General features: G+C 51.4%; 1 protein-coding gene across 1 annotated transcript; it reads left to right on the forward strand.

Annotated features, from left to right (window-relative positions):
• Window positions 1-2,160: 2,160 nt before the first annotated feature.
• Window positions 2,161-25,034, forward strand: MASP1 (MBL associated serine protease 1). Its single transcript, XM_005525169.3, has 11 exons — window positions 2,161-2,288; window positions 4,588-4,813; window positions 11,426-11,603; window positions 11,865-11,996; window positions 12,442-12,638; window positions 12,923-13,070; window positions 13,567-13,685; window positions 14,542-14,620; window positions 18,884-19,021; window positions 19,994-20,068; window positions 22,529-25,034. Exons 1-11 carry the CDS (start codon window positions 2,284-2,286, stop codon window positions 23,422-23,424), a joined length of 2,193 nt encoding a protein of 730 aa, XP_005525226.2. The 5' UTR covers window positions 2,161-2,283; the 3' UTR covers window positions 23,425-25,034.
• The last annotated feature ends 1,295 nt before the right edge of the window (window positions 25,035-26,329 follow it).

A 26,329-nucleotide genomic window follows, 5' to 3' on the forward strand; every position in this document is an offset into this window, starting at 1 on the left:
GGCTGTGCAGACACTGCCCCTTAACTTTCTTTAGGAGCCCACAATGTCTCAGGAAAAAATTGGCTAGGAAAAAACTGAGTCCTGAGCTGGTGAGAATGAGCTTCCAGGGAGAAATGATTCGGTACACCAATAGGATTTCCTGGATCAAGGAAAAGAGCTAGGATTCAGCAGCCTAGCAGGGAAGTCAGCTCAGATGGCTGCTGAAGGGATCTGCAGTCTCCTGCCTCTTGGTCTCCTGCCTTCCAGGGCCTACATGGTGAGCATGGGTGCTCTAAGCCCATGCTGCATCCACCAACATGGTCCAAAAACCTGCAGAACTTCTGTTACCACCTCACACTTCCCAGTCCAGCCTTGAAGTGTAAACACTGACTTTGACCCGAGGTGATCTGTCTTGAAAGGAGTATCAGCAGGCAAAGAAAATCTCACTTCAGAATTAATATTGCCCCTGAATTAGAGAAGCCATTCCAAAAAGCTATAGAAGGCTGCCGTGATGGAAAAATGAATGCATCAAGGACCCACCCTGCAGAACAGGCAGGGAAAAAATAGATCACAGTGTATTCAGGGCTCAGACAAGACCACACTTGCCTGCAAAAATAAATCCTTGCATTTGACACATTGCTTACATATTAATTAGTTTGATCAGCTTGCCTGGGTGTGTTAGCATGAGTGAGAGCTCATGTCTGTTTAGTGATAAGCTGTTAAAACTTCCCAAATAAAGCTACAAATTAGGCAGACTGAGATCTTCCTTTTATTCAGGGCCTTTCTCCTGTTTTTCTAGTGCTTTTCCACCCATATTTTTTTCTATTTTATTTCACTGTGTCTCTTAGGTACCATTTCTTTCTCAGTGCAGAACCAGACTCATGGGAATGAGAGAAGCAGCTTCTGCATGGGAAGCCAAGGAACCCCCCCAAAACACAAAGACAAGAAATGGAAAAATAAAATTTTACTCTTTATACTCTATCACCTTCCCTTCCAGCTTCTCTAGGATTGCAGGAGGGGCAAAGCCTGTGCAGAGGCTGGAGGTACCATCGCCCCTTTAACAGCCGCTCCACAGCCTGACATCAGCGAGCTGCAGAGTCCGGGAGGGCTGGGAGCTGCTGCTCCAGGAGTGCTGCCAACACATCCCTGCTTCCCTGCCTCTTCCCAGCTCTTGTTTTTGTGTGCCTTTTAACATGCCGCATGTGTATCCGTGCCTGCCACTGGATATCTGTGTGGTTTACATTAACCAGCTCGAGCTGAAGTTGGTAAACAGCTATTAAAGTTTTGCTCCTCGTGTGTCCAAGGAGATTTCTGAACGAGGGAGTCGCTTGCATCCTTTGACGTCCTACGTGCTATTCCCTTATTTGCAGCCCAGATAGATCTTCTTCCCACTTAGCTATGCAGACGGGAGTTTGGGTTGGTTTGTGCCTGGCACAGGGAGGGGAGATCAATCTCCCGTGGCTTAGCAGGGAGCGTTCATGTTTTTACCTGTTTCCTGAACAGGCTCAAAACCTGGAACTTTAAAGTTTTCACTCCTGAGCAGAGTCCACTTCAAAAGCTGCTCTTTTGCCCTGGGACAAAATACTGGAATCTGGCAATTCCTTCAGTTCTACAGGAGGCTGCAAATTAGGGCTTCGTTTTATTCAGACTGTCACAACTCCAAAGTTTCTTGGAAGCCAGATCCCCATCCCAAACGCTGCTCGGCACTAAGCAGAGATGCTTAAAGCGATTTCTGAGCGCCGGTCCCAGTAGCACCACCACCACTAAAGCTATTTATCCCCGCACAGGTTTTTGGGAGGGGGTTTTCACACATTCTTGTCTTCTGTTTTTGCTGGAGCCTCAGACCCTATTGAGAGGCAAATTTTAGCCATCTGGCAAAGCAGGCTGTGAGGGGGAAAAAAAAGAGAGAGAAAACACAATGTGCATGGGCACACACACACACACACACACGCACACACAGAACTCTGGAGATTAGGGAAGACAAAAACTCGGCTGAATGCTGGAGCGCAGGGCAGCCCCGCGGCGGAGAGGAGGGAGAGGCGGGCGGGGAGGAGGGCTCGGATGCGGGCAGGTCTGCCTGCCTGCCTGGATGTGGGGAAGGCTGCAGGCACGGGAAGGCGTGACCTGCATGGAAAATGCCAGACAGCTCCAGACGCACTCACACATAGGCGCACACACGCTCGCAAATCTCCGGACAGAGATAAGGCGGACAGCGGAGCGCTGGGAAAGAGGCGAAGCCGTCCCCCGCAGGCGAGCCATCAATCCTCCGCACCAAATCCGCCGGGAAAGTCTCCCAGCAGCAAAATGAGGTGAGTTCCTCCGGGGGACCGAGCTCCCGCAGCCGGCGGAGTCAGGGCACGGCCGGGCAGGGGGGGCTGTCCTGCTGAGGAAGGATTCCCGATGATGACCGCGGCTCCAATTCCCGATCCCTGAGCGAACGAGGCAACGCTCACGCCCCGGCTTCGTGCCGCAGCCCAGCCTGCATCCCGGCAAAGCCAAAGGGACATCCTGGCACGGGCACCGCTCTGCCACGGCCAGGGGAAAAGGTGCGAGCGAGGTGGGACCTTCTGCATGCGCTTCTGTCCATGGCACGGTCATTTATCACTTTCACGTGAGGTTAAGACTTTCCTGTCGTGGGGAAGAAGTTTGATGCTGTTTTGCCTCCGCTGCTTCGGGGAAAGCAGAGCCGCAGAATAAAACAGCCTGTTGAAATGGAAATGGAGGAGGTGATGCCCATTTACACCAGCTCAGCATCCAGCCCCATGGATGTACTCTGACTAGAGAAGTAACAGTTCTTCCCTTCACACATTTTTGTGGTTTCAGAAAAGCTGTCAGAAAAGGGCATGCTCAACCTCACTCTGTTTGAAGGAAAAAATCAATCCAATTTTCTTAGCTCCCACTTACTTTTCTCTGTAACGAAGAGCTGAGAAAAGTGGTGGCACTACACAAATGAACCCCAGAAATTTACTGTCCTGGTTTTGAAAGAACACAGGTTAAAAATAATCCACTAATGCAGCTTCAATTTCCCCACTAGCATATCTAAATCAAGCCCCGATTTTGAAACCAGGTGTACGTGTATGTGTGAGTAGTTCCAATGTCTGTTGTACACACCTACAAGCCTTTGCCAGGCCTATTTAAGAAATTTTCATCTCTAATGGTTCTTATTTCCTGCATGCTTCTTTTCTTTTGTATGCTCCACTATGTGTAAAGGGCCTGAGGTCCTCTCTTCTTTCTGGGTCCTATACAATAGCACAGGCTTTCGTGTTCACACCTCCAGCACGGGTGGTGCTCTCCTTGCACAGAGGAACACTCAGTTTGTGCTTCCTTTCATGTCAAATGAAGCTCGAGGATGGTGTGAAGTGAGATGGACCACCACAGATTTACCTGTTCTCTCTGCCCTCCTGTGGGATAGAGAAGTTGGTAACAAGTTGGGACAAAGTCTTCAGACCAAGATTTTTTTAAAAGACGGGTTTGATGGTTTAATGGATGTCAGTCTCTGTGTGCTTCTCTATTTTGGGGAGGAGAGGAGAGGAGAGGAGACTCGAGGAGAGAAGAGAAGAGAAGAGAAGAGAAGAGAAGAGAAGAGAAGAGAAGAGAAGAGAAGAGAAGAGAAGAGAAGAGAAGAGAAGAGAAGAGAAGAGAAGAGAGAAGAGAAGAGAAGAGAAGAGAAGAGAAGAGAAGAGAAGAGAAGAGAAGAGAAGAGAAGAGAAGAGAAGAGAAGAGAAGAGAAGAGAAGAGAAGAGAAGAGAAGAGAAGAGAAGAGAAGAGAAGAGAAGAGAAGAGAAGAGAAGAGAAGAGAAGAGGAGATTATAATGAAGAAAGAAAAGAAAAAGAAAAGAAAAGAAAAGAAAAGAAAAGAAAAGAAAAGAAAAGAAAAGAAAAGTAAAGAAAAGAAAAGAAAAGAAAAGAAAAGAAAAGAAAAGAAAAGAAAAGAAAAGAAAAGAAAAGAAAAGAAAAGAAAAGAAAAGAAAAGAAAAGAAAAGAAAAGAAAAGAAAAGAAAAGAAAAGAAAAGAAAAGAAAAGAAAAAAGAGGTAGAGTGTAACATCCAGGGCTGCAAAGCTGAGGCCTGGTTCTATCTTTGCCCAGCTGCAAAGATGTTTATTGAGAGCTAATGATCCCAATTTGGCAGGATAAGGCTCAGCAGTAGTAGTAGTAATAATAATGATAATGATTATAATAATAATGATACTTAGCAGTTATTGTCATGATGCTTTCACTAAATCGATTTAGCAAGCATCATTATTTTATTAGGCATGCTTATGTTTATTCTTCCATTAAATGAAGATTTGCCCAGCAGAGCTCCATTAGTTAACAGATGTGTTGCCAACGGCTGCTGCTCCCAGAAGCATGGGAAACACCAAGCTCCTGCTGGCACTTCTGGCTGGCTGGGAGCTCTGGAGGTGCCTTTGCATCACTTGTGGCACCTGTGGTACCCACCTTTCAAAGGGGCTTTCCCCTCATGGGGGCCACATGCAGATCCCACCTCCCAGGGGTTGCTCATGGTGCTGCACCTCCTCTTGCACGATCCACTTGGGAAAAGAGATGAGCCTTCCACAGGTATTGTCACTGCCAGAGTTTCATTTCATCTCCTCACGTGTGTGTTCCAGGTGCCCCCTGGCCTGGCCTTTCTGTGCCTTGCTGCTCTGCGTGGCAGATGCTGTGGAGCTGACAGACATGTTTGGGGAGATCCAGTCTCCCAACTTCCCCGACTCCTATCCCAGTGACTCAGAAATGACGTGGAACATCTCTGTGCCTGATGGATTTAAAATCAAGTTGTACTTCATGCACTTTGACTTGGAGTCATCCTACCTCTGTGAATACGACTATGTGAAGGTGAGCTGTGACATCTGAGGGCAGATGGTGGGGTACACAGCAGAGCACCTTGGTCAGCTGAGAAAGAGTAGTGCTGGAAAAGCTGGGAACAAGACAGCTTTCCCCATTTTATTTGGCTCAGGAGCTGTGAGTCCAGTGGAGCACAGGGAGAACACAGGTAAGCTGGTAGCATCCATTAGACCAACAGTGAGCGGGACACCAGAGTCAGAGCTTACCCACAGAGGAACAAATTTCTGAAAGTATCTGGGCACCTAATTCTTACTGCACCCAATGGGATTTTCACACCTATGAGCTGATAAAACACCTCTGGCTAAACACCAGTTTGTGGCACTCTGATGCCAGCAAGGAGAACCCCTGAGCTGGGCACACTTTGTCACCCATGGCTGTGGGTGCCTCTTGCAGCCAGCCTGGATCCCTGGCCACACTTTGCAGGCTCCTGGGACACCCTGTCCAGCCCCATGGGAAGCGAAAGGGAAAGGTTAGACCTGAGCTTGAGGCTGCTTATGGAGGTTTCCAGGGAGCTGTCATGGCAAAACCTAAAATATTTCAGTCTGCTTCACTGCTGGGTGGTAACCCACCCAAAACTCTGGTGGCCTCACACTGCAGTGCCCCAGAGAAACCTTGTCTTTACACCACAGGTTTCTCCAAGCCCTTCTCCTTCACATCCAGGACAAGGGCAGCTCTTCATATCTTTGAAAATATTCAAGTGTGGTGCTCCTGGCAGACCAGCAGTAGCAAGCAGGTGCTTTCTAGGTTGCCTGGCTGAACATACCTTACATCATCTCCCAGAACAAGCTCCACCCTGCCCCTCCACACAAGAGGCAGGTGGAGCTTGCTCCCAGGTCTGGAACCACAGAACTTGGCCCTGGTGCTAGCTGCCAGACAGTTGGAATTATTGTTTTATTCTTGCCCTAAGTAAACAAAGCAAACATTTGTGTGTTTTTTCCTCTAGGATCTGTTGCTCCCTGCTTTAATTTCCCCTTTGTGCTGGCACTCACTCTGTTACTAACATCTCTCATTGAGGTTTGATTAGCTCTTTCTGCTTCTCCTGGATCTTCTCCAAGCACAAGGGCCCAGGGACATATATAGAGATATATTGCTTTAAAACCCCAATAAGCTCAAGGAATGGATTTCTTGGAAACTTTCCCCATTCCAAGCTTTACCCCTCCTCCCACCCTTCACCCCTGCTCTTTTTTTCCTTTTTCATAAGGCTCTCTGTTATTTGGCCATGGTGCCAACTTGGCACCACAGCTCTCCCTGCCCCTGGATTTCCATAAGAAGGCGATATTTTTCACAGGGATTTAGATCTCAGCTGTATAAATTTGCTCGGGGCTGTAACTCAGCTTGCAGAGCCTCCACCACAGAATTACATTTGAAAAGTGATGAAAATGGATGGATTACAGGAGATCCAGAGGTTACTCTGCCAGCTGAGGGTGCAATCTTGATGCTACTAAACCACTGGTTTAGAGAACATTAAGGAGAGCAGTGAATGACTCTGTGCCTCTTTTCCTTCTTGGGTTTGTGTGTCCAGCTCTGCCTGCACCAGTGCAAGGTGTAAAAACAACATCAGTCTCCTCTTTGACAAAGGCCACAGTGCATGGCTGTAGAATATAACTATAGACCTGGCACATACAGGTGCTTCTCTGTAATATTCTGCTGGTGCCAGTGAGGAAGCTCAGAAACACAGGCAGCCCTCTGTGTTCCATGGTGCTCAATGGATTCCCCATCTATGAACTTGTACCACTGCTTTCTGAGCTCATGGGTAACTTTAATCTCTGCAGCACCACCTGCCAGAGAATTGGACAGGTTGAATATATTATTATATTCCTCTGTGTGTGAAGAAACACCTTGTTTGTTCAGGGTTTTCATCACCTTGGCTGCCATAAGAAGGAGGTTAAAAAGGGGCTGAGCAGATGGAGACTCAATTCAGGACAGGCAAAAAGCGCCTGTGCCCTGGCCTTTGCTGCCCACACTCCTTGGTTGCCCACACCAAACTCTTAAGCACTATAGAAGCTCATCCCAAGTGGCAAGCTCAGGGTGATCTGAGCTGTAAACCTGCACAGACCTCTGCCTTCAGGGTGGTCTGCAGAAGGGAACAGTTTCCAGAGCTCTGGAACAATGGCTAATTAAAACAATAGCTGTTTATTTATATATGTGCGCATGCACACTTGCTTGTGTGTATATATATATAAAAAGAATGTGGAACCTAAAGAAGTGCTCACAGCATGGGAGGCTTGTTTGTGCAAATGGGGATGGCAGAGAAGGGGAGATGCACTTCAGTAAGGAAGTGAGCCAGGAGGAATGGGAGGAGCAGCTATCCCCAAAATACCCACCTGGAGAAGCCCCCTATGCAGGTAGAAAACTTCAGTCACATGCTGGGAAGCCAAACTGTGGGCCTCAGCACATGGCATACAGCCTCTCCTCAGGTTTTGGATGGCTCCTGTCAGCCACCTGCCAGGTGCATGTGGACAGGGATGGAGCAGCCACTCACCCTGGGCTGCCCTCTTCCTGCTCCTTCCTTCTGCTGTGCTGCTCAGCAGGCTTTGCCCAGCTCATCACCATCCACAGGGAAGCAGTTTGGGGGTTCCTCATTTGCAGAGGGTTTCACCATGGTTGGCAAGCCTGCAGCACTGGCCCAGGGCACCCAAAAAGCCACAGCCCTGACTAGAAAATCATGTTAAGTGATTTGAACAGTGTCACTGAGAAGCACTGTGGCAGGGAGATGGGCAATGAAATTGTGGATTCTAAGGGGCCATCATGAGTAAATCCCCAAGCTTCCTCTAGAGATCTGAACCTGGGGACTCAGTCAAGCCCTGGAATGAAATCAGCCCTCAAGAGCTTGTCCGCTAGCTACAGCCAGCTCCTTGATTGGAATGAAGATGGGGGACACCCAGTCAATGAGGCACTAGTGGGGGAATGCAAGATCAGGGAAAAAGCTTGTTTTTCATTCAGGGCACCACATGCCCAGCCTGGGGCTGCAAGAAGGGTGATCAGGACCCATGTACACCTTCCTCTGTTCAAACAAGGAGAAAAAGCACAAATCAAGGTTTGGCATGAACTGGGGGTTCAGGAGGAGAGCATCCTCTTTTGGTCCTGTCAGCCAGCCCCAGCCAGAGGGTCATTCGTTCCATGGGAGTGTGGGGATTCAAAACTCCAAAAGGAGCACTTTGATCCCCAGGAGGCAGCTGGGAGAAGAGAGAGCCCAGGGCTTCGCTGCTTGTCTTCCCCATCCTGACAGCTCACTACAGAGAGTGTCTGGTGGCACTGGCCATTCCCCTGTGCTGCTGGGGACAGTCCAGGGGGAGAAGGAAGACCAGGGTCTCTTTTCACCCCCTGCCTGGGTCTGTTTTCAGCCCCAGCCCCTCCAAGGAACAAGCCTTGCCCAGAAATAGAGCATGTGGGTGCAGCTGCCATGCAGGAGGGGACAGCCAAGCCAAATCCACAAGCACAGGAAACCAGCCATCCTCCTTTGTCACTCATGGCAGGGCTGCCACTTACGTTCCCATGGAAATTCAGGGCAATTTCATGTTTGTGTATGAAAGGACCCTTGATGTATCTTGGGGAGAAGATCTCCAGGACACTTAGATGTAGGCTTTTGCAGGGGCTGTCCCTGTTTCATTCCCAGCGCTCAGCAGCAGCTGCATTGTGAGAGAAAAGCCCCATTGCTCTGGGTGTTGCCTTCTTGCCACTCTGTGGGGGCCACCATGCCCTGCCCTGGCTCCGAGCGTCTCCTCCCCATGTCATGTTCCCAGTGTCTTCAGCCCAGCACTGCGATTTCTCTGCCTAATGAGCCATTTATATATATTACAAGTGGTATGTTTGGCCTTCATCAGTCCAATTAGTGCATTCCTGGAGGGCTGGAGAGGGGGGGCTGGTGGCGGCTGTGTTTCCGTATTGCCGACTGCCTGCTCCTCTCCGGCAGCAGACACCGAAGTGCCGGGCCAAATTCCCCTCGGTGTTTCTGGCATTTCATTAACCCCCTGGCTGCAGGAGGCACCTCCACATCATCAGTGCTTCCCGGCATCCCCTACAGCCCAGCCCTGGGACAGCCTTTTTTTTCCTGCCAGCCAGGGCATCCCAGCTCCTGCCCCCAAGGGGGGAATCAATGTGGGGCAGAGAGGGGTCCAGCAGCTTGGGACACCCCTTAGACACAGCACCAGCCAAAATGCAGAGGCATAGAGCCATGGCCAGAGAGGGACTCCAATCTGCCTCCATCCAGAAAGGTAGAAGTCGTAATGAGGTACTGAGGATGCAAGAAGAAACAGCAGGAGGCATTGGCAAGGGTAAATTTAAGGCATAAGGGTGTCGCTGTATTTTATTTTTCAAAGGAGGATTCTTTCAGTGTATTTTTATAGGGAATTTATCTGTGGCAATTGATATTTCCCTCAGGGACACATCTTCTCTAGTGAAAACGTCGACATCGTGACCCGAGAGAGAGAAACTCCAAACAAACAACCAGGATTTAATTACCAGCCTGCTCGCTGGATGTAAATGATCTACAAGAAAGTATACAGTCCCCAGCAGAAGCAGCAAATATTAACCAGGGATGATGACCTCTCTGTTTAGTTTACTGCTGAAGGGCTGCCTCTGCTCCCTGTGGCTGGGGCATGGGACCCATCTCAGATAAGGGGCTGTGGATACCTCCAGTGAGGAGAGCACAGCTCTCCCGGGGCCCATCCTGCTGCTCCAGGGCTGCATCCAGGGATGCTGGGGGCTGGCTGGAGCATCCTCCAGCTGAGACACAGGGCACTGGGAAGATTTTCCCGCACTTCAGGAATGCTGTACTGCAAGTCCTGCACTCTCTGGGGCTGAAGGCGAGGAATGGGAACCCACACGGTGGCTCTTGAGTCCTGGCAGAGGTGACAGCCCACCATCCCCACACAGAGCAGCTGGCTGGAAATTCCTCCTTCCCACAGACTTCCGTAAGAAAAAGCATTTTCTGTGGAGGAGGCTGTGTCCCACGTGCTGGTGCAGCCAAGTCTGCACTTCAGGGCTGAAATGCCTTTTTCCTTCACTTCTGGTGGTGGCACTCCTGTTTTTCAGTCTGAAACACTATTTCATTTCAAAACAATCTTTCAGATTTAAAAGCAATTCTAAAGCACCACAATATATTTCAAAGGGATTGAAACCAGATGGAGCCCAAATTGTTTTCTTTTTTTGCCCCAGAATGCTGCTACAAGAAAAAAAAAAAATTCAATTGGGTTTTTGTCCCCAAAGCAGGGTGCATGTTTTTTCTCAAAATTCCCAAAATTTATCATCGGAAAGTGTCTCTCTTTTCTGGCCAGCTCCAGCTTGTATGAGAGGATGGAAAATATCTGGAGGCAATGTCAAGGCATGCTGAGTTGCCATTTCCATGTTGGCTTTCCCTGGTGTGAACGAGTTTCCGCCTGTTTGTTCAGCTCTGGGAAATTTCCCTTTCAGCCCCAGACCCTCCCCAGAAGGCACATCTTGAGGGTCTCTAGGTGCAAGGGATGGAGTCAGAGAAGGGTCTCATCTTGCTGAGGCCAAGCAAGCCAGGGACAGCATTCCAACACCTCCAGGACCCCATGGGCCCCCGAGCAGATGACTGTTTTCCCCAGGCATGTGCTGGGGGGCTGCAGACTTCATTACAGCAGCAATAGTGGTGGCTTGGCTCAAGCGGTGTGGGGCTGGCTGGTGGTGTTCATCACATTCCTCTGCCGAGGCTTATTCATATTCAAATCCCCTGGGGGAGAGCAGGCAGGGTGCTGGGAACGGCCTGGGAGAGGTCGGGGTTGAGACAGGGTTTGGGGATGGGATGTGTAGGAGAAGGAGGTGGATCAATGCTGGAGAAAACAGCCAGGAAAAAGGAAAGGAGAGGGTTTGCAGGGAAAACTGAAAGTTTTTCTGCAGGGATTACAGTGGTTTAAGGCACAGATAAGGCAGTGTTTTAAAGGGATGCACACAGAGACTACTGAATGTGCTGATATGACAATAGGGCACCCTGGCTCATCATTCCCATTCCTCAGCCCTCTGGGTGCATGGTCAGAGTCCCAGCAGTGCCTGGAACCACAGCTCTGGAGCCAGACAGAGAGCCTGGGTGGGAGGGACAGCACCAAGCTTGTCTAAGGCAGCCCAGGGAACAGAAACAAATTACAGCTGCTGCTTTGAGCTGATGCAAAACCAATAGGCAGGGATTCCTCTAGGCCCCTCACACAGATGCTTGCTGTCTGGATCAGTGTTTGAGCCATGGGAAGAGGTGAGGGGAAGCATCTCAGGTACCACCAGCTCTGAGTGGGAATGACACAGGCAGCCCAGGGCTGATTTTCACACCCCTTCTTCTGTACTGCAGCCCCATGTCCTCATCCCACCTCCCAAATGGGCTCCCACCCTGCATCCTCCCCTTACACCCCCCAGCTCCTCCCTACATCCTGGATGCCACCTTCTCTTGGCATCTACCTCAGAGGTGCCTCCAGGCAGAGCAGGCAGACCTGAGTCTCTGTGCCCCATGGAGACACTGGGGAGTCCTGGCAGGGGACAGCCTGGACAAGAGGCATGAGCTTCTGGACACAGAGGATGATTCCAATCCCAGCCTGGCCTCCCCAGGGAACGCACAGCAGGCTCTCTAGGCTCACCCCTTCTTTCTGCTAACAGATTGAAACTGAGGACCAGGAGCTGGCAACCTTCTGTGGCAGGGAGACAACGGACACAGAGCAGGCTCCAGGCCAACAAGTGATCCTGTCACCAGGGCCCTACATGGGGCTCACCTTCAGGTCTGACTTCTCCAACGAGGAACGCTTCACTGGCTTTGATGCCCATTACACCGCTGTGGGTAAGCAGCATTTGAGCCTGCAGGGCCAGATTGCTAGGATAGGGAACCAGATTTGCAGGGACCACATCCCAGGTCAGCCTTGGGTTCCCTGGCAAGAGAAGAACTCATGTGCAGCCCTTGGGCCATGTGGGACTCACTGGGTGCTCATGTGACCCACCAGATGGGATAACAGATTTCTTGGTGTTGTGGCAAATGTCCCCATGAGGAGTGACACGTGGACAGCTGCAGGGTGACCTGCCTTCCTTGTTAACTCCATTCTAGATGTGGATGAGTGCCTGGAGAAGAGTGATGAGGAGCTGGCTTGTGACCATTACTGCCACAACTACATCGGCGGGTACTACTGCTCCTGCAGGTTCGGCTACATCCTCCACTCTGACAACAGGACCTGCAAAGGTACCACGGGCACAGCCCTGGCACAGGGATGGGCACAGAGGGTCCCTGGGTAGGCATCACACCTACCAAGCACAGGCAAGACAGCACTTTTTTGCTGCCAGGAGGGATGAGGTGCTTCTTCCTCTACAAACCAGTAGTCTGGGACTCCTTCTCCCAGGGGCTGTGCTCCTCAGCTAAGCTCTATAGACCTCCTCAAGTCACAGAAATTAAAAGGTTTAGTCCCTGCTCTGAATCTGCATCATGTAGATTAGCTGGGACTAGCCCTCAGCCCAAGGCTTCTGTGCATATTTGGAAGTTGGCTGTGTGAGATTCTCCTTGCATGGACACATATTTGGGATCCATGGATCCATCCAACAGACCCCAGTCCTCTGGGAGGATTCCAGAGTATGGTCAGGGCTGGGAACATGACTGTCAGGGCCCTGATGGAGCCATGGCTGTGTTTCAGTGGAGTGCAGTGACAACCTCTACACCCAGAGGAGTGGGGTGATCACCAGTGCCGACTTCCCCAGCCCCTACCCCAAGAGCTCGGACTGCCTGTATCGGATTGAGCTGGAGGAGGGTTTTTTCATCACCCTGGACTTCGAGGACAGCTTTGATGTGGAAGACCACCCCGAGGTGACCTGTCCATATGACCACATCAAGGTGAGCTGGGCTCTGGACACTCCACCTCTCACCTTTTATGTGCTCTGGTGATGGGATCAAAATCACCCCAGTCCAAACAGGAATGATGGAATCAGCACGAGCCCTGTGCTCTATTGACCCCGTGTCTCTTACCACATCTGCTTGTGACCCTTCTAGCCAGCAGTGACCCTCTTTCTGATCACATCCCCCCAACACATGGTGCTTAAACCCCACTTCAGCCCCATCCACTGGCCTCACGGATCAAAGAGCCCCCTCCAATCACCCACTCATCTTTGCCTTGGCAGATCAAAGCAGGCCAAAAGGAGTTTGGACCTTTCTGTGGAGAAAAGTCCCCAGGACGCATTGAAACCCAAACCAACAGCGTGCAGATCCGCTTCCACAGTGACAACTCTGGAGAGAACAGGGGCTGGAAGTTGTCATACACAGCAATTGGTAACTCCTGCTGCTTTCCTCTGTTTTCTGGGCCTGGGAACAGGAAGGGCTTTATAAAGCCTGCAGGTGAACACCATGAGTTTAGTGGTCCATGATCCTGTCTCCAGCAAGAATCTGTTCCAGAAATCATGATGGGGAAGGCATAAAATAACACGGAGCCCTCCCTCCAAAGGGTTCTTTTTTACCCTACAACAACTGGGCTCTGAAACAAGACCATATTGTAAAGCAGAGCAATTTTGGGCAGGATAATTACACAAGCTACTGTTATTAGCTCCCAGATTTGTAATGCTCAAAGCCAGAGAATTACAGACTGAAGAAAAGAGACGGAGCCTCCATGCCTTCTAAAAGAGCCTGGCTGAGCCATGCCAGTGTAGACTAAGAGTGAAAGCAGGGCAGAGGTGCTCAAATTCTGCTACATGGGCTGGGTGGAAGAGCTGGGACTTTACATTTGCTCCATTTATCCCTCTGTTTAACTTCATTTGCTTTTTATTCAAAGGAAACCCATGCCCACTGGTGCAACCACCGATCAATGGGAAAATTGAGCCTTCTCAAGCCAAGTACACCTTCAAAGACCAGGTTGTCATCAGCTGCAACACTGGATACAAAGTGCTGAAGGTATGGATTGACAACACAGAGCTGGGAATATGGGTAGGAAGAAGAGGATACTTCCTCTGAAAGCCATTGCATCTCTGGCAGAGTGAACACAATCACACATCATCCTCACCCCCTTCCCAGGGGCAAGGAAAACACCTTCTCTGACAGCCAACACCTTTTCTTTCCAAAGACACAGAGGAAAAAAGGAGATAGCATTTCCCTGAGCCACCTCTCAGCATCCCTCCAGAGCCAGTAAACTCGTAGAATGTCAGGCCTGGCAGCTCTGCCAGAGAAAAGCTCAGCAAAAGCTCTGAGGCAGCTGCCAGGGCTCTGCCTGCCCCCCACCTCAGTGGGCACTGTCTCAGCAGCCCTGCAGAGGCCAGCCTCCACTGCCTGGGAGGTCCTCGGGGACTTGGGGACAGCTTCAGTGAGTCAAGGGGGGCAGGATTTTGGCAGGCTCTCTCTGGGAAACAGCTGAGAGCCACAGAGAGAGTGGCTGACTCATGGGATGGCTGTCTCCCTTCCAAGCCAGTAGCCCACTTTGACTTCCAACATGGACTTGGGTATTTCTCTGATCTCCTCCCAGTCCCATCCTCATGCAAAGCTGCCTCCTTACCCATCTCATCATTTACAACAGGAATAAGTGACTCCAGTTCTTTGGCTTTCAGCATGCCACTGAGTTGCTGGCAGCAAGAAAACTCCTCAAGTTTTTCATTATGATTTTATTGCAATTTTTAGCTAAAAAAGTTCTCTTCCAGGGGATGCTGGATATAACTTGACTAAATCACCAAGAAATTCCCTTTTTATTGAGAGATTTGTTTCTTTGCCTTGAACATTGGTAAGGTTTTGTGGTTTTTTTGTTGGTACTTCTGCACAGGATAACGTGGAAAGTGACTCCTTCCAGATCGAGTGTCTGAAGGATGGCACATGGAGTAACAAGATCCCTATCTGCAAAAGTAAGGACACCCTTCCCTACCCTGCCAATGTCCTTTTCCTGCCAAAATCATTTCATGCTAATGGAAGCTGCCCTGCCAGAGTGGAGTTCCTTACTCAGAGACACGAACCCAGCCAGAGAGCCTACGTAACCCTGCAAAGCTCTTTTGGCTTTTTCTTGGATAAAATGACGGGGCTCAGGCCAAATGCCATGAGCAGGAGATTGGTGCTTTTATTTAGATTACTCATATAACTTGATTTGTGAGCCACTTTGCTGTCTCCCTGTCAAAGAAAGAGCAAGCCTGGCTCTTGAGAACGGTCTCTGTCAGGTAAGCTTGGGACAATGTGGGATAATCTAGTTCCTGGTTCAAATTTCCTTTCCAATGGAGGCTATTAAAATGCAGGGCATTAGAGAGGTCCCAGGTACCAGCCTAAACTGGGCACTGCTCAAGTAAGTGAGCGGGGAGAGAAAAATGTCCAAATGTTTACAAACCTTAAAATGGGAGAAAAGGAAAGAAAAAAAGAAATGCCATTTGAAAGGACAGGTGATAATCTTCTTTCATCTAACCCAGTTCTTCTCTCAGCTTGGGCTCGGGAGATGTACCTGATCACACCTTTTCCCTTTCCCCCAAACATCTCAGAGCTCAGGGAGGCTCTCACTGCTACTGAGTGCCGTAAGGCTGGCCTGGAGAGAAAAGCAGCAAACATGGTCAGAGATTGTCCCAGGTCCTTCCAGGAGAGGCAGGAGAGGATGCTGTCTAGTGGTGTTGGGATCTAGGTTCTCCTCATCTGGGCAGACTCTTTTTCTTTTAATAATATTGTGCATCTTACCTTGGCAGGAACAGTATATCTGGAGTTTTAATTCATGTTTTATCAATCCAAATGGAAATTGGGAGCCTCTCAGACTTGATAAATAGATTAAAAACTGAAAGGTCTCCTTAAAAACCACTGGGGTCAGTGATGCCTCTGCCCTACTGAGGAACTCCCCACTCCAACGCTCACTACCACAGATTCGTATTGATTTTATCCAGCTTGAACAGTGATGAGAGAAAAATTTGCATTGTCCAAAATTAGAACAAAATCTAGGTACTTTTAACACCATTTAAAAAAAAATCTTCTTTTCTCTTTTTTTCTTTTTTTTTTTTTTTGAGACAATTTAAATTATTACCTGCATTGTTTCAGCTGGGCTGGAACTGTTTCCTTCTTGTGCAATATGACTCATCATACTAAATTTCTAAGACCTTTTTGGTCTTAGAAAAGCAAAGAAGCCCCTAAATAGGCAATTTAGCCATCCAGACTGCAAAGACTCCCACCTCCCCAGCATGTCTGTGAGAGGCAGGGCACAAACAATGCAGAAAATAGAAAACTTCTTAGCAAAGTGGATAAAATCCAGCTCCATAGCCTGGAGAGGCTAAACAGACACCTGTGTCCACTGCCCCCAGGTTGCCCTGGCTGCGCAGAGCGAAGGGGTCCCCAGCAGGGCCGTGGCTCCACTGGCATCCACGGCACCCTGGCACGGCTCACTGGGAGCTCATTAACGATTTCTGGTGTTTTGGGGGCTGGGTTTCCTGCATGTCTCTCTCTGCTCATCTACTAATTGGGCTTTCTCTCTCTGCTCTCCTCCTTCCCCTCTGCTTTCGGTGCAGCTGCAGATAGAGCCGACAACCAGACAGAGGGAAGAGCCGGCTCGGAGCAAGTGGCCGCGTGAGGCTGGCGCCGGCCGTGCCGCCCCGACGGGCAGCCTGTCTCGATGCCCCTCTGATCTGTCCAGTACCCAGGGCAGGTTCCCTTTCCACTGGCCTGGCTGCCAAATCCATCTCTGTGGCTTGTCTAACTGGCATGGCACTCTTAACCCCCACACTTGGTGCTTTCTTAACTCCGTCTCAAGAAGGGTGAAGGAAATTGGCGTCGAGTCCCCCTTTCCCACTGACACACTGCCCCACGGGAAGGGACCCCAGCTGGTCCCAGCACCGCTGCCTGGGGACCACGTGCTGCTGCCAGCTCCCAGCATTTCTGCATTCCTCCCTCTTGGTCTCCTGGGGAGCCTCAGCTCCCGCTCTGACGCAGCCGTGCAAGGATCGTGGCACGGCTGCCCGGTTGGTTGGTTGATGGGTTGGATTCAGTCTCCCAATGCCCTTCCTCACTGGCCCAGTGTCACAAATAAGAAACTCTCCTTCCTCTCCTCTCTCCAAGAGTCCTGGTGCCTTTCAGACCCCCCGAACAAGGATGCCTGGAGGATGGGTTGGCACCACCAGCCCTTTCCTGCAGGCACTGAGCCCTGGCACTGTGACAGGGGGATGGATGTTCCTCCATTTCCCCTTTGCTCCCCACAGCTGGCCTGGCAGAGGTGAGGATGGACTGGCCTCAGGCTGACTACGGCTGAAGGTGGCCAGAGCCTGGTATCTGGCCCCATTCACATCCCCAGGAGCCATGGGCACACACCCTGGACTCCCTGGGGCATTGGAGGCTCCACTAGGAGGGTGCTGGGATGTGGACCAGAGGCTGGGAAAGAAGGAGGAGGTGTGTGTTTGGGACATCAGTCCACTTCTGGTCCTACAAAGACAGAGATGCTAAATGCCCCTTTCCTGAGGGAAGACTAGAAAGGCTTATAGAACAAATGCCCTCCTCGCACCCTGTCAGCAGGACCTGGGACACTGATGCAGCAACACCTCTCTACAAAGGTCCATTCTCCAGGCATCAGGCCTGCCCAGGTCTGAGGGACACACAGGGCTGTGTGGGCCAGTGAATAGTGCCTTGCAGCAATAAACAATCCCAGAGCAGAGATCCAGGCCAGGATGGTCCCCTGACATTCATTCCCTCTTTCCTGCAAGGAAACAGGTACACAGAGTCTCCACCCAGCCTGCCTGCACCTACACGCTCATCCTATCACTTGCTGTCCCTACAGACAGTGGAGGGGACCCTGGTGAATGGTAAGCTGCAGTATTTTGCCATAAACCAGGCTTTTTTCACCCAAGGAATTAGGCAATCCTGAGCAGTGGCACATAGCCCTGGTTCCACCTACTATGTCTAGTGAATTCTCTCTTTGTTAGCCTGGATCAGTTAGGACTGCTGTCCTCATTCCCTTCACATCCTGGAGCACATGGGAACCAACAGACCTCACATCATCCCTGATCCACAGGACCTGCTCACTGCAATGTCACCATTTCCCTACTCAACCCCTCATCCTAAACATAGCAGAACCCAGACACACAGCACTGCATTTCTTGGCAGGATCAGACCCTGGCTCCTGCCCTCCACTGGGGCAGGTCACCCAGGATGGGGTAGGGGAAGGCTGCACAGCATCACCCAAATGTGCTGTCAACTGCCCACGTGGTAGGAAGGCTCAGCTGCAAGGAGGTTACTCCTGGATTTGGCAGATGAACCCTCCCACAGCTTGGGGTCCTCACTAGAGTATTTGGCACAAGCCTAATAGGGGGGACAAGCTGCAGGGAGAGGCTGGGCAGAGCATGCTGAGGGATCATGGGGAGAAAGGGACCCATGGGACAGGCCATGGGGAAGGGCAATGGCACCCCAAAAATCGTCTCCCTCCATCACACCCTTAGTCAAGACCAGGGACTGGTGAAGCAGAGCCAACCCTGATGATGTCTTGGGGGATGGAGCAGGTCTGGTCTCACCCACACGTACAGACCTCACCCCTGCCTGCAGACCAGCCAAGCCACACTCTCAATGTCCTTCACAGGACAGCCAGGACCCAGGGTTGTTCCACCTGATCTGTAAATGCTCATCAGCACGGTTTGGTGAGCAGAGCAGGAAGGACAGGGCTGTGCTCTCAGCAAAGAGGAGCACTCCAATGCACAGCTGGTGAATCACTCCCTGCCTCTCCCTGCACACCACTACAATGCAGAGACACACTGTGGGGCCATCTCACAACAGACCTCACTTGCCAGAACAAGTTTCTCCTCTCACTGGTGTAGCAGAGAAATCTTGCAGTACATGGAGGGGCTCCTGGGCCCAGGGTCTCCACCAGTGTGAGCGGTGTTGGTCACACAGCCTGAGGGTGGGACATGCTGCTGGTGTTCCACGGTGCCATTCATGCTCTGCCTGTGCAGGGTGGCCTTGGGAGGGTTTCACAGAGCCAGGCTGCCCTGCCAGGACAGAGCCTCCTGCAGTGCCATACAGAAAAGGGAGACAGCATTATACAGGCCCTTGGTCTGCCCTACAAGACCACCATCCCATGCCAAAGGCCAGCACTGCCTGCCTGCTGGCTGGCTGAACACCCCAAGATACAGAACAGGGTTCAACCCCCCTTCTGTGTTGGCTTTCAGTTGCTGACTGCAAAGCGCCGCCGGAGCTGGAGCATGGCTTTGTCACCTTCTCCACCAGGAACAACCTGACCACCTACCAAGCAGCCATCCAGTACCACTGCCAGCACCCCTACTACCACATGGCCCCCAACAGCACCGGTGAGCAGTGGGGCCAGGCCACGTCCCCACGGCACAGTGAGGGTGGGCACATGGGATGCAAGTGGGGGGAGCTTGGGATGGCAGCTCCAGGGTGTTCTACAAGCAGCAGCCTGTGGGTGTAGCCTACACATACCAAACCCTTTGCCTGCCCTGCCTGGACTACCAGACTGGACAAATCCTGCTCCACAACGAGGTAGGATGGAGTTGGCCCTGCTGGCCGCTTTGCCTGAGTGTTTCACAGCCTCAGCAGAGCAGTGTGGGTGTTCTGCCTTCTTACCCTGCCATCTGGTCCCTGCAGACTACAGGATTTTCTGTCTCTGTGAAAGGAGCTGCTACTGGAGAGAGCACCAGGTCCAGCAGCCTCTGGAAGGGCGCTGCAAGGCTCATCCCAGCACCCAAATGTTCAGCACAGACAAAGTTGAACAGACAGCAGTGGGGTCATTTCAGACTGAGTTTATCCTGCCAGCCCCCTTGGTGCACAACTACAGAAAAACCACAAGATGGTTTATCAAGCACCACAGTGCTCTGTACCCTCCAGACCCAGTTCTGGACAGTAGAAAGGGTGCATACACAGCCCAGCCCTTCTCCCTTCTCCCTCAGCAAGAAGCCAAAAGAATTCTTCACATTCTTGTCTCCCTGCTTTTATCTCCCTGCATATGGTCCCAGCATCACATAAGAATTAGCAGAATGGGCATTGGCAGCATTTTTATGTGGAGGTAGCTGCCAGCAGAGGCTGAGGCTATAGCACAGCCCCCCAGACAGCTCAAGGCAATGAAACGGAGGATGGAGACATGTCCCTGCATGGGGACAGGGCTACCATGGCCCCCCGGGAATGGAGCACTAAAAGGGAGGTCACTTCCTGCTCTGAAAAAGGGTTCAAAGGGCCCTGACAGCTGGGCAAGGTCTCCTCATTGGAAAGAACAATCCCTCATGCCAGGACCAGAGCCCAGCTAACGCTTTGCTCTCTTCCAGCCACCTACACGTGCGATGCGTTGGGGCAGTGGAGGAGTGAGGAGCTGGGGACCAAGCTGCCATCCTGCCGACCAGGTACTGCTGCTGGCTGCCTGGTTCCTGCGGCCAGGGGTGACACGCAGGGACACGCAGGGAGGGGCTGCTGCCACGCTGCTCCTGGTGACAGTGCCAGCTATACATCCCAAGTGCCACAATGCAGGTCCAGGAGGGTGGTGGGGACAGAGGCTATCTCAGTAGGCCCAGACTGTCAGGGTGCAGTGGTGGCACCGGGGTCACAGCCATCCCAGCTGTCTGGGCTCCCCAAACTCCCCCACATGGAAACCAGCAAGTCACTGGCCATGTTGAGCCCTCAGTGTCCCTGGAGGTGGTTTTAGCCAAGAGCAGAACTTTACCTGGCTGTCATCCGCACTGGATGTGTACACATCCAGTAGCAATTATCACCTCTTCAAGCCTTCCAGAAGCTGCTTTACAGGGAAGGAAAAGTTCCAAGTCTTTAAGCAGTGGCAGAAATGTTTGCAGCCAGCAAGTTTCCAGGCCAGGCACCTGCTCAGGATTAAACAAAAGTCTCTGGGAGAGTTTCTGGCTGTAGCCAAGCATGGGGCCAGGCTGGCTGGCACGTCAGGGGCCTGGAGGCAGCTTGGGTGTGGATTGTAATGGGATGTGCAGCAATGGCTCTCCAGAGGGGTGCAGGGATCCGGCTGCTGTGCAGCAGCTGCAGCTGCAATCACCCTGGGGTTCAGATACTGTCCCAGCTCCATGGAGGGTATCTGCTCTCCAGCCATGCTGAGACCCTGCAAGGCTAGAGGAATGACTCCTAAGATTCCCTGCATCCCACAAAACTCCAAGACCAGGGCTCTGGCTGCTCTTGTTGTGGCAGCTGCTCTCTGCATCGCTGCTTGATGTTTCAGCCTGAACTAATTTGAGCCGGGAGCATACAGGGACAGCTTTGGGGCCATAGCTGCTTTCATGGGCCATTTCCAGGCCTTGTGATTAGTGACAGGAGTCAGAAAGACTTCAGGAAAATGGAAAATCCCAGAGAGAGGGTGACGCTCTCCTGAGATCGGCATCTGCAGGCAGCAGCTGGCCAGCTGCTCTTCAGATCTTCCCCTGTGTCTCACGCACCTCCCCATCAATAGGAGCCTCTCTTCCAGGCTGCTCCATGCCTGCCTCTGCCATTAGTGGGAGCATTTGCAGCCTGGTCAGCATTTTTGATATGTAATTTAATAGAACAAATATTTGGCTGGATGTACTTCCTCTAAAAGCATCTCCCTGGGACAGCCGTCAGCTTCAGTGCAGCAGAGCAGCTGGGCTGGGACCCAGGAATTCGTTTCCTGAGCATGTTTTCTATTCCTTTCAGCACTGGGAATGACAGAGGTGCAGAGCACACGCAGAGACACATTCACCATGATCCCTCCATGCTAGAGTTACATTTTTTCTAGAGACAGACCCCAGCCTTAACAAATCCACATTATCAGCTTCCAGTGCTCCTGCCCTGGTTCCAAGTCTGATTCTCACCCTGACCCCACCACCTTGAGGGGTCAGACCCTCTGTTTGTGAGGCTTTGCATCCTCCCCTCACAGCGCAGGTGGCATTGAGGCAGTCCCAGCAGTTTCCATGGAGGATATGGGGTTTTTTGCAGACTGAGAGGGATGAGACCAGCACCTGAGTTGCTGTGGTTCAGGACTCTTCCAGATGTAAGACAAGCCCAAATGGACTCCCACAACCTCCCAGTGACATCAGCATCCCCAGCCCACCTGAGAATCCCCCTCCATAATGCTGCCACAGGCAGGAATCAGCCCCACCACCAACAGCCATGTCCCAAGGCTTTAGATCCCTGGGGGCAGGACTGTCCCTCCCCACCCTGTCCATCTTCTTAGAGCCACCTTCAGCATCCTGATTCCCTCAGTCTTCCTAACACCATGTCTAGATAAAGCTCCTGCAAGCAAAGCAGGCACCATGTCAGGGCTCTTCAGGTGTTAATTCTGGGTCTGTTGAAGAGCTGAGCAGAGGGGGTCTGGTTTTTTCTGGCTGTCAGAATTGTGAGTGATGAGATGCAGGAGTAAAGCCCATGGTGCTAGGCAACATCCTATGGCCAAGCCTTCTCCAGCCACAGCAGCTCCAGGAGGACAAATGCCACGGCTGTGAGAACATAGACCTCACGACAGGTCTCAGAGTGAGGGGTGAGACTGGGTTGATGTCAGGCTCCCACCATCATTCCCCTGGGTCTCTTGGCACACTGAGCAGAAGTCAGGCAAGTGCCTGAAAGGTCTGGGAAGGGCTGGGTGAGCTCACAGGTCACAGTGAGGCTACAAGATTACTCATTTGGCCTTTCTGCTTCTTAAATGGTGTAGATCTAGCCAAATCACTCCAGAAACTGAAAATGGAAAGAAAAACAAAACTTAAAGGGACAAAAGAGAGTGTTTGGTTTGAAGATAACCACATGGCATAACCGACAGGGCTTGGTTTTGGGTTTTTTTTCATTTGTTGCCTAAATAAATAAGCTGGAAGTAACCGTCCTGTGCCTTCTGTCCCCAGTGTGTGGCCGGCCAGCTCGTCCTCTGCCCGGCATCATCAAGCGCATCATCGGCGGGCGGAACGCGGAGCCCGGCTTCTTCCCCTGGCAGGCCCTGATTGTGGTGGAGGACATGTCCCGGGTGCCCAACGACAAATGGTTCGGCAGCGGGGCCCTGCTGTCAGAGTCCTGGGTGCTGACGGCCGCCCACGTGCTCCGGTCCCAGCGGCGGGACAAGACCGTCATCCCCGTCTCCAAGGAGCATGTCACCGTCTATCTGGCTCTTCATGACGTGAGGAACAAGATGGAAGCTGTCAACAGGACAGTGGAGAGGATCATCCTGCATGAGGAGTTTGACGTCCAGAACTACAACCACGACATCGCGCTGGTCAAGCTGAAGGAGAAGGTGACCATGGGGAAGTATGTCATGCCTGTCTGCCTGCCCCAGTTTGAGCACGAGCTGGAGGGGCCTCACCCCAACACCCTGGGGCTGGTGGCTGGCTGGGGGATCTCCAACCCCAACATCACAGTGGATGAGATCATCAGCTCAGGCATGAGGACCCTGTCTGACATCCTGCAGTACGTCAAGCTGCCCGTGGTGCTGCACGCCGAGTGCAAGACCAGCTACGAGTCGCGCTCAGGCAACTACAGCGTGACCGAGAACATGTTCTGCGCCGGCTACTATGAGGGGGGGAAGGACACTTGTCTGGGAGACAGCGGGGGAGCCTTTGTCATCCAGGACCCAGGAACGCGGAGGTGGGTGGCCCAAGGGCTGGTCTCATGGGGTGGCCCAGAGGAGTGTGGCAGCAAGCAGGTGTATGGTGTGTACACCAAGGTCTCTAACTATGTGGACTGGGTGGAGCAGAAAACAGGCTCCTCAGAGAGATGGACACTTCTGGACCCAGAGCTGGAGAGATGAGTGACTAAGCAGCCTGCTGCCACCGTGGCTCCCTTTTCTCTTGTTGTTATTGTTTAATGTGCTCCAGACTCGGGTCTTTCGCAAGCAATAGCCACGATACTCCACGCATGCCAAGCCCTTGCCAGGTCATTTGTTTCGCTTGGTCCCCCATCCCTTTGCTTGCGTTCTTAGGAAATGCTTGCTAGGGAGCTGGAGGGAGGGGGCAAAGGACAGGATCTCAGCTGGTGTCCTCCGCATGTGCTGCCCATCTGCAAACCTCACCCACACTCCAGGGAACTGCCCTCCGAGCCAGGAAAAAGGCACAGCAATTGAGGCAGCGTTTCCCTGACACCAAAGCTTTGTACCGAGCACAGGGAATTTGTCCCTACCCCCAGGACTTTCCAGCCAATTCTGTCTATCAGAAGATGCAACTACAGAGCTTCAGATCCTATGGACAGTGCAGGAAATCCACGTGGGCAGGCCTGGGCTTCACAGGTTCCCCATGCTGGTGAGCCCCTTTTCTGTGCAAGGGGTAATGAGAGTCCTAGGAGTTTGCCATTATTTTTATATACAAATAAAAGTCCCTTCCTGGTGGCATCTCAGGTGATATCCACCTGGCCCCAAAGATGTGAGGATGCATCCACATTTAGCCCTAAACTTCAGCCATGGCTGCCAAGACAGCACCAGCCCAAACAGGATACCTGTATCCCACCATGTGGGATGAGTGACCCACAGAGGACACGAGGACATGGAGCAGGGTTTGGACTCAGCATCACCCTGACCTCCAGCCACAAAAATTTCTCCAATCCTCTATCACTTGAAGCCCTCTCTAGTCCCACCCTGAGATTAGCTCTGTGGTTTCCAGCCACAGCAGACCTCCCAAGGAAAGTTTTCCATTACAAGACAGCTTCACATTGGCTGTATCTAATACTTATTTTCAGCAGAATCATTTCATATAAAACATTCTTCCTTGGCTTTCATCTCTTTCTCAGGGGCCTGGTTAGTCCTGCATGACAGTTTATTCATTCTTGCAAGAACCTAGTCCCTTTTAACTGCTTTTGAGGCCACTGATCTAGCTGATTTACAAGTTACCAGTGATATTCAGTGTTTGCTCATGGCTCTTGTGGCCTATTGCAAGTGTCCAAATCCTTCTAGACTGACTCAAACCCACCAAACACACCAGAAGTATTCATATCTCCCCAGCTTCCCTCCATGGCCCATGCAGACAAGTCCCAACAAGGAACAAGGTCAGGTGAGCTGTCCTTCCTTCAGCAGGGACACCTTCTGCTCTATTTGCCAGCAAAGCCCCCCTATAGCTGTAAGCAACATGCAAAAATTACCTGCTGTGCTCTCTGCGTGTCTGTAGCCTCCTTCAGACTTTTCTTTCTCCTCCTCCTCCTTTGGTTTTTCCATGAAAGGAAGAAGCCAACAGTGGATGAACCATTCTGACATTTTGCTATTATCCAAAAAGCCATTTGTAGAACTTGTAGAGGAGCAGAAGGCCTAAGGATGGTTGAACTTGCAGATACACTATGAACTGTACTCTTGGCTATGTCATGTAACTGCAAGGTATTTTTTAATATATATGTATTTCTTTTTTATATATATATATTACATTCTGTAAAATATCTGATGGTTCTCTCAGTCTTCCTCCTGAGAACAAAATAAAACTTTTGTATGTACTGAGCGTATGTACTGAGCTTGTGCCCCATGGCTTTTATTCCAAGAGGAACACGGTCAAGTCTGGTTGCTGATGTCTGCTATGCACGCCTGCACTCCCAGGAGAATCCTCACACCATCCCTCACTCCGACAGCTGCTCAGCCTTGGCCTGTGCAGCTTCTTGGGCTGAGACAGACCCTGAGCAGCCCCTGAATACAAATCACAAAAAAAGGGCAACAGAGGAGGACCTGCCTTCAATTATTTATAGCCTTAGCACATCACTGAAGATGGGGGTAGTGGCAGGAGGAGAGGGCTGCAACCTGTTTGCTGAGAATAGCAATTAAGTCTGAATTCAATTGACATGAGGAAAAAAATATGAGGTGTGTGACTTTTGTTTTAATAGATGTGAAAAATCAGCCCATCCTCACTAGTTGTTGGACTGAGAACATGTCCTCACAGCAGAGGACCTGCAGGGAACTCAGATGTAAGCTGAGGCAGGGACAAAACTCTGCCAGACATCTCTGTACCAGAGACTGTGAGAATCTACACTCTGGAGGGAGATTAAAATAATGGGGACTGTTTCCTCCCTTGTGCCTGTATCCAGGGCTGGGAGCTGGGTTATTGATCCCTATTTTCCAATGGCACAGAACTGAAAAACAGCACGAGGCTCCTCTGTTTTGATGGCAGGGAGGAGGGTGGTGGGTCTGGCTCGCTAACACATCCAGAGACATCACAGGAGTAAAGGAGAGGAGAGAGAAAAAGCAAAATAAAGGCATGGTCCCCTGAGCATTAAACCATCGCCTGTAGGATCTGAGCCCAGACAGCCCTGGGGCACATTAAAAAATATTGCTGTCCTTTAACAGATCACTGGTAAATACACTCTCCCCGCCTCCCGTCAATAGCTTTGCCGGGAAATCCCCGGGCCAGCCCAGCCCTCGCCCCCTGCTCACGGAGCTGCGGCTGCCGAGCGCCAGCCCCGAGCGCCCCTCGGGCTCTGCGGTGGGCTGGAACAGGCAGCCGAGGAGAAAAGGGAGACCAACAATGGGCTTTGCATTTTCTGGCACCTCGCAACCTGCCAGAGTGCTGAGAGCTTCTCTCCTGGGAGACAGGCGCGGAGACAGCTATTTATCAGTCTTCCTGTGGTGGAGAGCCAGCAAAACATCTCTGGGTGAAGTTTTTCGCTGTCCCTGGCTGCGAGCACCAGGCGCGAGCTGAGAGTTGCTGTAGCAGAGCCCAGTCTCAAAGAGACCAGGGGGACAGACAGGA

This window comes from Pseudopodoces humilis, chromosome 11 (genome assembly GCF_049639895.1).
Source record: "Pseudopodoces humilis isolate 2021_Gansu_Grassland_sample_001 chromosome 11, ASM4963989v1, whole genome shotgun sequence".
Taxonomy (NCBI): Eukaryota; Metazoa; Chordata; class Aves; order Passeriformes; family Paridae; genus Pseudopodoces; species Pseudopodoces humilis.

Bases quoted from the DNA above. Each gene is read 5' to 3' on its own strand.
- MASP1 (XM_005525169.3), top strand. The intron at 12,639-12,922 runs GTGAGCTGGGCT...TTGCCTTGGCAG, and splicing joins GTCCATATGACCACATCAAG to ATCAAAGCAGGCCAAAAGGA. The intron at 20,069-22,528 runs GTACTGCTGCTG...TTCTGTCCCCAG, and splicing joins GCTGCCATCCTGCCGACCAG to TGTGTGGCCGGCCAGCTCGT.